The 10,685-nt window shown below is 48.6% G+C and overlaps 1 protein-coding gene across 2 annotated transcripts; it reads right to left on the reverse strand.

Moving 5' to 3' along the window:
- Positions 1-6,000: 6,000 nt before the first annotated feature.
- Positions 6,001-9,422, reverse strand: LOC122543454 (zinc finger protein 239-like). Of its 2 annotated transcripts, none has more exons than XM_043682159.1 (2): positions 9,194-9,422; positions 6,001-7,818 (listed from the first exon to the last, which is right to left on the reverse strand). In XM_043682159.1, the coding sequence occupies exon 2, from the start codon at positions 7,473-7,475 to the stop codon at positions 6,540-6,542; it is 936 nt and encodes a 311-aa protein (XP_043538094.1). In that variant the 5' UTR covers positions 7,476-7,818; positions 9,194-9,422; the 3' UTR covers positions 6,001-6,539. The 2 variants fall into 2 exon arrangements, with proteins under 2 accessions (XP_043538094.1, XP_043538093.1); XM_043682158.1 differs by lacking the exon at positions 9,194-9,422 and adding an exon at positions 9,000-9,187.
- Positions 9,423-10,685: the final 1,263 nt, after the last annotated feature.

Raw genomic sequence — 10,685 nt, forward strand, 5'->3', positions numbered from 1 at the left:
TATTTGCAGGTAGGTAGAGGTCTCGACTTTGGAAGGTGCTGTCCAAGAAGCTACAGTGAGTGTGGACACAATCAGGGACCTTCCTCTATTCTGTCCTCTCGAGGTGTTAGATAACAGACTCTCTCCTGTGAGTATCGAGTTGGGCCGTGATGTGTTTCATTCTTTGTCTTTTTGACTCTAAGCGTTGAATCTTGTGGTTTCACACGCCAGACAATCAAACTTGTAACAACAGACTGTCTTTTACTGACTTTATTAACAGCAACACAATAATAGAGGACAGTTACCCATCCAGGGAATGGGGATAATACAGGGGATTCAGAGCTTTGGGCTCTATAATGAGAGACAGCATAGCTCCCCCCTGCAGAGAACAGGGATTATACAGTGGATTCAGAGCTCTGAGTGCTGTTAATAATACAGAGAGAGGATAATTACCCATTGAGAGAACACAGATAATTCAGTGGATTCAGATCAAGGACGAGAAGACACTTTTAACAGACTGTGGCTGCAGTAGAGAGTTTTATGTTTAATTTGTCCATTATGTTTGTGATCTGGCCCTCTCTAATCATAACCACAAGGATATCTGTGCAATGTTCTGATGTCAGCTACAAGGCTGCCTCTCTCTCTCTCTCACACACTCTCTCTCACACACACACACACACACTTATTTATTACCCTTCTCCACACACAGATCAGTCCATTCCACATCCCCTTCCCATACAGTGAGCAAAGACATGAGATTTGTTAATCTACACCCACATTTCATAACACCGACAGGTCCCACTTGGAGAAAGCGTCAGCGCTTTTTCATCGTGGTTAAAATACTCCGAATAAGAGGGTTTCGAATTGACAGAGCACCTTTCACGACCTTGGGACACCCCCAAGCGTGTTACGACAATGAGGTACTTTTGAAATAAAGTCACTGTCAGACTGCAAGAAATGCAGCGGCCAATTTGTACACAGCAAGACACAACAAGCAGCAATGATTAGATACACACGTTGGTGATTGAGGGGTAAATATTTACCAGGGTGGTGGAGATCACGGCATTGCTCTTATAAATAATGGCTGTGGGGTAAATCACATCCACCGGAACGATGGATCGGGTCTTGGTATAATGTCATACATTAAAGACGGCACTTATGGAGATATAATACTCCTTCAGTACCGCACTGGTGGGTCTTTGTGCCCCTGAATCTGGAGTGGGACACCCCTCCACAATCTCTTGGTCCAGATGAGACCGTGACCCAATGAAACAGGCTGGCAGTGCATTACAGCAGCAAACTGACACTGGTCTCACTGACCATTTTGTTTCACACAGACACATTAAATAGGATCAGTAGACCATTCGGCTCTGCCATCCGATCAGATTCTGGCTGATCTATCTGCGTTTCGAATTCCACGTTCCAATTCCCCCCCGATAAACCTGTGTTCACCCCCCCGCCCCCCCAAAACAAGACTGTGTACTCCTCCGCCTTTAAATGTATTCGATGATTCCACCACCTCCTGAGGCAGCGAGGTGCAAAGATTCACACCCCTCGGAGGGAGTTCTCTTCCCTTCTCACCCTTTTGTCCCGAAAGGGTGACCCTCTAATTTAAAAAAACGTCCTCGTTCTGGACTGAGCGACAAGAGGGAAACATTGCCCACTTTGTCAAGACCATTCTCGATCTCGCAGACCTCCATCGAGTCACCCCTCACCCTTAGAGGCTCCAGTGGAAACAGACCCAGTCTGTCCAACCCAGCCACATTACCCAACTCACCAGGGTGGCACGGTGGCTCAGCGGTTAGCACTACTACCTCACAGCGCCAGAGACCCGGATTTGATTCCAGCCTTGGGAGACTGTCTGTGTGGAGTTTGCACATTCCCCTCCCCCTTGTATGTGTGGGTTTCCTCCGGGCGCTCCGGTTTCCTCCCACAGTTCAAAGGATGTGTAGGTTAGGGTGGAGTGGGCCATGCTAAATTGCCCCATTGTGCTCAGGGGTGTGAAGGTTAAGTGCATTAGTCAGGGGAAATTAGAGTGGTAGGGGAATGGTGGGATACTCTTTGGATGGTTGGTGTGGACTTGTTGGGCCAAATGGCCTGTTTCACACACCGTAGGGGGGGTGCTATGATCTACCACCACAGTCCGAATGCCTCAATTGAACCTGCCTTCATCACATTTCCAGACAATGCATTCTATAACTTATCCACCCTAATGGGTCACCGCGGTGGTTAGCACTGCTGCCTCACAGCGCCAGGAACCCGGGTTCGATTCCAGCCTTGGGCGACTGTCTGTGTGGAGTTTGCACATTCTCCCCGTGTCTGCGTGGGTATGCTCCCACAGTCCAAAGATGTACAGGTTGGGACGGATTGGCTGTGCTAAATTGTCTATAGGGATGTGAAGGTTAGGAGCATTAGTCAGAGGAAATGTAGAGTAATAGGGGAATGGGCCTGGGTGGGATAATCTTCAGAGGGTCGGTGTGGACTTGCCGGGCTGAAGGGCCTGTTTGCACACTGTAGGGATTTTATGATTCACTGATTCCAGGTATCAGACTTGTCAACCGCCTCGTATATGTGCTGAATGGAATTACAGGCTTGCAGGCAGGATGTTCTATTCACACATCGAAGGTGGGAGAGATGCAGTGGGACTCACCCTGAGTCTAGTCATTGAGTCTGATAAACTGACATGACTTTGTGTTTCATGGTCTCAGGTTTGATCACAGTACCTTCCCCAGTTCCCAAGGCTGAACAGTAGAGAGAGCTGGGACTCGTCCATGAGGGTGAACAAACGTCTTCAAATGGAAATAATCTGGAGTTAGAAAGGGGGCGAGCTAGGATGTGGGGTGATATCATTGAGGCCTGTGACCAGCGGTGTGCCACAAGGATTGGTGCTGGGTCCGCTGCTTTTTCTCATTTATATAAATGATTTGGCTGTGAATTTGTGAGGTATGGTTAGGAAGGTTGCAGGTGACACCAAAATACGTGGTGTAGTGGGTAGTGAAGAAGATTGTCTCAGAGGACCTGGATCAGATGGACCAATAGATATAGGAGTGGCAGATGGAGTTTAATTTAGATAAATGTGAGGTGTTGTATTTCAGTGAGACAAACCAGGGCGGGACTTGTACAGCTGGGAAGTGTTGCTGAACGAAGAGACTGAGGGGTGCAGGTGCATAGTTCCTTGAAAGTGGAGTGGACAGGGTGGCGAAGAAGGCATTTGGCATGCTTGCCTTCAGTAGTTGAGAAGAGGAGTTGGGCTGTCACGTTGCAGGTGTACACAACATTGGTAAGGCCACATTTGCAGTACTACATACAATTTTGGCTGCCTTCTGTAGGAATGATGTTGTTACATTTGAGAGGGTGCAGAAAAAGTTGACAAGGATGTTGCTGGGACTGGGGGGGGGGGGGGTTTGAATTATAGGGGGAGACTGAATAGGCCTGGGAAGTTTTCCCTGGAGGGCAGGAAGCAGAGGGGGTGATCTTCTGGAAGTTTATTACATTATGAGGGCCGGGTGAATAGAACAGCACAGCACAGCCCTTTGGCCCTCCATGTTGTTCTGACCTTTTATCCTACTCTACGATCAGACTAACCTATATACCTTTCTTTTTACCATCATCCATCTGCCTATCCAAGAGTCGCTTAAAGGTCCCGAATGTATCTGAAACAATAGCGAGGACTGCGGATGCTGGAGTCGAGAGCGTGGTGCTGGAAAAGCGCAGCAGGTCAGGCAGCATCCGAGAAGCAGGAGAATCGATGTTTCGGGCGAAAGCCCTTCTGATTCTCCTGCTCCTTGGATGCTGTCTGACCTGCTGCGCTTTTCCAGCACCACACTCTCGACCCTAATGTATCTGACTCTACTGCCACTGCGTTCCACACATCCAGTACTCTCCGTGTAAATAATCTACCTCTGACATCTCCTCTAAACCTTCCTCCAATCACCTTAAAATTATGCCCCCTTGTGATAGACATTTCCACCCTGGGAAAAAGTCTCTGGCTATCTACCCTATCTATGCCTCTCATCATCATCATCATCTATCCAGTCACCTGTCATCCTCCTTCACTCCAATGAGAAAAGCCCTAGCTCCCTCAACCTTTCTTCATAAGACATGCCCTTCAGTCCAGGCAGCATCCTAGGAAATTTCATTTGCACCCTCTCCAAAGCTTCCACATCCTTCCTATAATGAATCGACTAGAACGGAACACAATATTCCAAGCGTGGGCTAACCAGGACTTTACGGAGTTGCAGTATTACTTTGTGGGCTCTTAAACTCAATCCCCCTGCTAATAAAAGCCAGCACACCATATGCCTTCTGAACAACCCTATCAACGTGGGTGGCAACTTTGAGACAGGTCTTTTCCCTACGATGGGGCAGTCCAAAACTGAAGGGCGTGGGTTTGAGGTGAGTGCGGAAAGATTTCAAAAGGACTTGAGAGGTAACTGTTTCAGAGAACGAATTACCAGAGAAAGTGGAAGAAGTGGGAATGATTACATTTAAAAGGCATGTGGCTATGAATGGGAAGGGGTTAGAGCAATACGGGCAATTCGCTGACAAGAAGGACAAGGTCAGATTGAAATGTCTGGTCAGCACGGGATGAGTTGACCTGAAGGGTCCGTTTCAGTACCGTTTGAGTCTGTGACTTACGCTCGTGGGACATGGGTTCAAGCCCTAGCAATCTTGCTGGTGGGATTTAAACTCAAGTAATAAAATCTGGAATTATAAAAATTGTCTCAGTGAAGACTGCAACGTTGATTGCTCTAACAATCATTCAGGCTCACTTAGAAAAAGAAATCTGTTGTCCTTACCTGATCTGAGCTATGTTTGACTCCAGACCCACAGCAATGTGGTGGACTCTTAACTGCTCTCTGAGGTAGCCTAGCAAGCCATTCAGTTTAAAGGCAATTAGAAATGAGTCACAAACACTGGCTTCACCAGCGATGCCCATATCCCGTGAAAGGATAAAGAGAAAAAGGGCAACAGCACACTGATTAACTTGGGAGAGTTCCAAAATGTTACAACGTTGTGCTTGCAGTAAAACTAATTTCTTTAGAGATACTGCGATGTGTCCCTAACCATCTGCCATTTCTGAAGTTATACCCAGGAGAAAGTGAGGACTGTAGACGCTGGAGAGTCAGAGTCGAAAAGTGTGGCGCTGGAGAAAAGCACAGCCGGTCAGGCAGCATCCAAGAAGCAGGAGAGTCGACATTTTCGGGCATAAGCTCTTCATCAGGAACTCCTGATCAGCCAACTGTACGCAGAGCCGATGTTCCTTGAACTGTAGACAGTCACCACAGATATGTTGTCGATAATCACAATGTTCTCTACAAACTCCCACGTGCTGCACGTCCAGCAGACCACCTGCCTTGCCGTGGACTTTCAACTGCAGTCCAGTTACAGTGGTTAACAAATCCCAGCAGAAACTCAGGATGGTGTCCTAGGCCCAACAATCTTAAGCTGCTTCATCGATGACCTTGCCTCCATCAGGTGGTCAGAAATGGGGATGTTCGCTGATGATCGAACAATACTCAGCGTCTTTTGGAATGCCTCGGATGCTGGAGCAGTCCATGAACAAATGCAGCAAGACTTGGATCAAATCCAGGCTTGAGCTGAGAAGTGGCAAATGACATTTGGGCCACACAAATGTTAGTCAACTAGATAGAATCTAACCATCACCTCTTGACATTTAGTGGCACCACCCATCAATAGCTTTGGGGTTAGCATTGAACAGAATCACACTGAACTGGACCAGCCATAGAAATACTGCAGCTAGAAGAGCAGGTCAGAGACTTGGAATCCTGCAGTGAGTAACTCACCTCCTAACTCCTCAAAACCTATTCAGCTTCTAATTGACACAGTTCAGGAGAGTGGTGAGATACTCCACTTCTGTCTGGATGAGAGCAGCTCCAACAACACTCGAGGAGCTCGGTCTGGTACAATTACAACATTTGAAAGGCATCAGCATGGGTATATTAATAGGAAGGGTTTAGAGGGAGATGGGCCAAATGGGACTAGATATATGGAGGATATCTGGTTGGCATGGATGAGCTCGACTGAAGGGTCTGTTCCATGCCCTCTATCTCTATCTACAAAGCAGCCCGCTTGACTAGCATCACATCCACAGTCATCTACACCCTCCACCACTGATACTCATGTGCAATACCCAGGTACCCAACAGGTGCTAGTTCCTCCACTTCCAATGTGCAGTAGCAAAAGTATGTACCATGTACAAGGCGCACTGCAGAAGTGCCATCGACAGTACTTTCCAAATCCATGACCACTTCCAGCTAGAGATAGACAAGACTAGCACGTACAAGGGAACACCACCCTCTGCAAGTTTTCCTCTACATCACTGACCGCATTGTGGCTCCCTTAGTGTTGTCGGTCAGAAACCGGAATTCCCTCCATAACGGTATCGTAGGTGTTCCTGCAGCACATGGTTCATAAAAAGGCCGCTTCTCCAGGGCAACACGGGATGGGCAATAAATACTGGCCTAGCCAGTAACATGCACATTCCATGAAGGAATAACAAAAAGGAAATAAGGAATATAATTTATAACATTCTAAAGTCATTCATGGACTTGCTGGTGTCTGATCAGGTGAGACGATCGAGTGAATCCCTTCCCACACGCCGAGCAGTTGAATGGCCTCTCGCTGGTGTGGACCCGGTGATGTCTCAGCAAGTTCGATGACCGATTGAATCCCTTCCCACACATGGAGCAGGTGAACGGCTTCTCCCCGCTGTGGGTGCGTTGATGGGTCAGAAGGTTGGACGACAGAGTGAATCCTTTTCCGCACACAGAGCACATAAATGGCCTCTCCCCGGTGTGAATTCGCTGGTGTATCAGCAGATCCTTTTTGCTTTTGAAGCTCTTCTCGCAGTCAGGACACTTGAAAGCTCTCTTATCAAAGTGGACGAGTTGGTGCGTCAGAAGGTGGGATGAATTAGTGAACCCTTTCCCACACCGGGAGCAGGTGTATGGCCTTTCCCCGGTGTGAACCCGCTGGTGGGTCCGGAGGTTGGATGATTGCGTGAATCCCTTCCCACACACTGAGCAAGTGAACAGCTTCTCCCCGGTGTGAACCCGCTGGTGCGTCCGGAGGTTAGAGGCGTGGGTGAATCCCTTCCCGCACACGGAGCAGGTGTAAGGCCTCTCGCCTGTGTGAACCCGCTGGTGTTGAATGAGGTGAGATGACTGTCTGAATCTCTTCTCACAGTAAGAGCATCCGAATGGCCTCTCGTCAGTGTGAACGAGCTGGTGTTTAATGAGATCGGCAGAGATTTTAAAGCAGTCCCCACAGTAAGTGCATTTGAAAGGTCGCTCATCACTGTGAACACGCTGGTGTAACTGCAGGCTGGATGACAAAGCAAATCCTTTCCTACAAAGGGTACAGGTAAACGGCCTCTCCCCCGTGTGACTGCGTCGATGAGTTTCTAGTTGGGATGGGTAACTGAATCCCTTCCCGCAATCACCACATTTACATGGTTTCTCCATGGTGAGCATGTGCGTGTGTTCTCTGTAGGTTTGATGGCCAACATAAGCCTTGTCCACATATGGAACACATGTATGGCCTCTCCTTGCTGTGATTTCTTTCCAGGATGTGTTAACAGATTAAAGCTCTTTCTGCAGACAGTTCACTGGAAAACAGTCACTCAGGTATATGTGTATCGTGGTACTTTTCCAGTCAGAGTGATGTTAGAAATATTTTCTCACAGATAGAACAAACTTTTTTCCTTCCCCATTCAAGGACTGAACTCCTGAAGAATTGAGTGACACGAACATATTTGGGATGTGATGTTGAGTTGGTTTTGAATCTCCCGATTGCAGGTCCTTTCTTTCTGGTACTCTGTGAAAAGACAAAAGTCATCACTGTTCATATGCAGAGCTTGTAAATCCCATCACCCACACCCCTCCCCACAATGAAATCTGAACTGTGGCACCATCTCCCCCTTTTCTTGAACAAGCATGGAGAGGGTTAATACACAATGTCTTTTCCCCGGGGTTGGGGAGTCCAGAACTAGAGGGCATAGGTTTAGATTAGATTAGATTACTTTACTAGATTACTTTACAGTGTGGAAACAGGCCCTTCGGCCCAACAAGTCCACACCGACCCGCCGGGCAGCAGTGCTAACCACTGTGCCACCGTGCTGGGTGAGAGCAAAAGATTTAAAAGAGACCTAAGGGGCAACTTGTTTTACGCAGAGTGTGGTGCATGTATGGAATGAGCTGCCAGAGGAAGTGGTGGAGGCTGGTACAGTTACAACACTTAGAAGGTGTGTAGATGGGTACATGAATAGAAGGGTTTAGAGGGATAAGCACCAAGTGCTGACAATGGGACCAGAAAAATTTAGGATATCTGGTCAGTATGGATGATTAGATTACTTATAGTGTGGAAACAGGCCCTTTGGCCCAACAAGTCCACACTGACCTGCCGAAGCACAACCCACCCAGGCACATTCCCCTACACCTACCACTATGGGCAATTTAGCATGGCCAATTCACCTAACCTGCACAGTTTTGGACTGTGGGAGGAAACCAGAGCACCCGGAGGAAACCCACGCAGCCACAGGGAGAATTGAATTGATCCCGGGTCTCAGGCGCTGTAAGGCAGCAGTGCTAACCATTGTGCCACCGTGCTGCCCATGAGTTGGTCCGAAGGGTCTGTTTCTGTGCTGTACATCTCTATGACTATATGACTCTTAACGCAAAATAGTGCAGATGGCGGAGACCTGAATTATGATCTGAAAGTGCTGGAGAAACTCGGCAGCATCTGTCGAGAGAGGAACGCCATTGGCTTTTCGAGGGAGATGATGGCCATCCTTCGCAACACTGGACATGTCGGTGATATTGGACTAAACCTTAAGTTGTGTTTCCTGCTCCACAGATGCTGCCTATCTGTTCTCTCCCACTGTCCTCTGGCTGGGTTCGATTCCAAGGGCCTGCCCATTATGACATGGGCACAGATGGAACAGGTCTGGTCCCTTTACCAAGATGGCTGCCCCCTCCCCCCCCTCGTCATTCCCTTACCAAGATGGCGACAGGTCACCCTCGGTCACGGCCGGCGGCGAACTCGGCCTGGCCACGGCGGTAACGGAGACGAGTCCCGTCGGCCGTCACTCGAAAATTCCGGTCGACACGATCTTCATAAACCCCCTTCGGCACCGTACAATCGGTCCGCTCCCGCCCCTCCCCCCACAAACGCCGACAACTTCCCGACTCACCGCGTCTTGCTTAGGCCGCCCCGACGGCCAGGCCCGCGCATGCGGAGAAGGCAGCCAGAGCCGGCGCAGGCGCATTGGGCGCCTGTTGTCATTGATGGGGCACTTGGCCACTTCTCGAGAGACTCTGAGTGAAGTGTTTGGCATTGAAAGATGCGACAGGCTTTCTGGATTTTGTTTTATTGAAAATAAAAACCCATTGAGGTTGAAAGCACAGAATCACAGAATCCCTACAGTGTGGAAACACGCTCTTCGGCCCAAAAAGTCCACACCGACCCTCCAAAGTGTATCCCACCCAGCACCATTCCCCTACCTTATTGCTGTACATTTCCGAGACTAACTCACCTAACCTACACATCCCTGAACATGGGGCGATGTAACATCGCCAATGCACCTAATCTGCATATCTTTGGACTGTGGGAGGAAACCTGCTCCAACACAGAGAGACCCTATTTTCCTATATTTACCCCTGACGAATCCACTAATCTACACATCCCTGAACACTATGGCAAATTTAGCATAGCCAATTCACCTGACCTGCACACCTTTGCACTGTGGGAGAAAACTGGAGCACCTGGAGGAAACCCACACAGACTTGGGGAGAATATGCAAACTCCACACAGACAATCACCCGAATGGAACCCGGATCCGTGGCGCTGTGCTGCTGCTGCTGGAAAAGCAATACATGACATACAGAACTACATTGCACTGGATCCCTCCTTGCTCCCTCAATCCACCTCCCCCCGCCCCCCCCCCCCCCCCTCCCCACTCCCATCCTTTAACCATGTTGCAAAGTTAAAAATCACACAGCACCAGGTTTTAGTCCAACAGATTTATTTGGAAGTACAAGCTGTCAGAACACTGCTCCTTCAGGTAGCAAAGGACGGGTCTGTCACTTTCCCATGACTAACTTGTGCAACTTGGGAGCGAGGAAACCCGTGGGATAGATGTCAGTGTCTGGAATCAGAGCGGTCGCAGATGCATGGTAGTGGTAACATGAGTTTGAGGTTGAGCAGATTGACCCCTCTTTGCAATATAGAAGAACGAGATGTGACCTCATTGCAACATACAAGATTGTTAAAGGATTTGACAGGGTAAATGCAGAAAGATTGTTTCCCCATATGACTTACAGAATCCCTACAGCGTGGAAACAGGCCATTTTGGCACAACAAGTCCACACAGACCCTCCAAAGAGTATTCCATGCAGCACCATTCCCTTACCCTATTGCTCTACATTTCCATGACTAGCTAACCTAACGTATCCTTCCCTGCACCTTGGGCCAATGTAACGTCGCCAATCCACCTAATCTGCACACCTTTGGAATGTGGGATGAAACCCGCTCCAACATGGAGAGAGAATTGCAAACTCCAGACAATCGCCCAAGGCTGAAATCAAACCCAAGTATTTGGCACAGTGAAGCAGCAGTACTAACCATTGAGCCACTGTGCTGCCCATTTGGGGAGTGTAGAACCAGATGCCATAATCTCAGAATAA

Source organism: Chiloscyllium plagiosum, chromosome 44, assembly GCF_004010195.1.
Source record: "Chiloscyllium plagiosum isolate BGI_BamShark_2017 chromosome 44, ASM401019v2, whole genome shotgun sequence".
NCBI lineage: Eukaryota > Metazoa > Chordata > Chondrichthyes > Orectolobiformes > Hemiscylliidae > Chiloscyllium > Chiloscyllium plagiosum.

Coding starts and splice junctions, on each gene's coding strand:
- LOC122543454 (XM_043682159.1), bottom strand. CDS start 7,475: ATGCTCACCATGGAGAAACCATGTAAATGTGGTGATTGCGGGAAGGGA.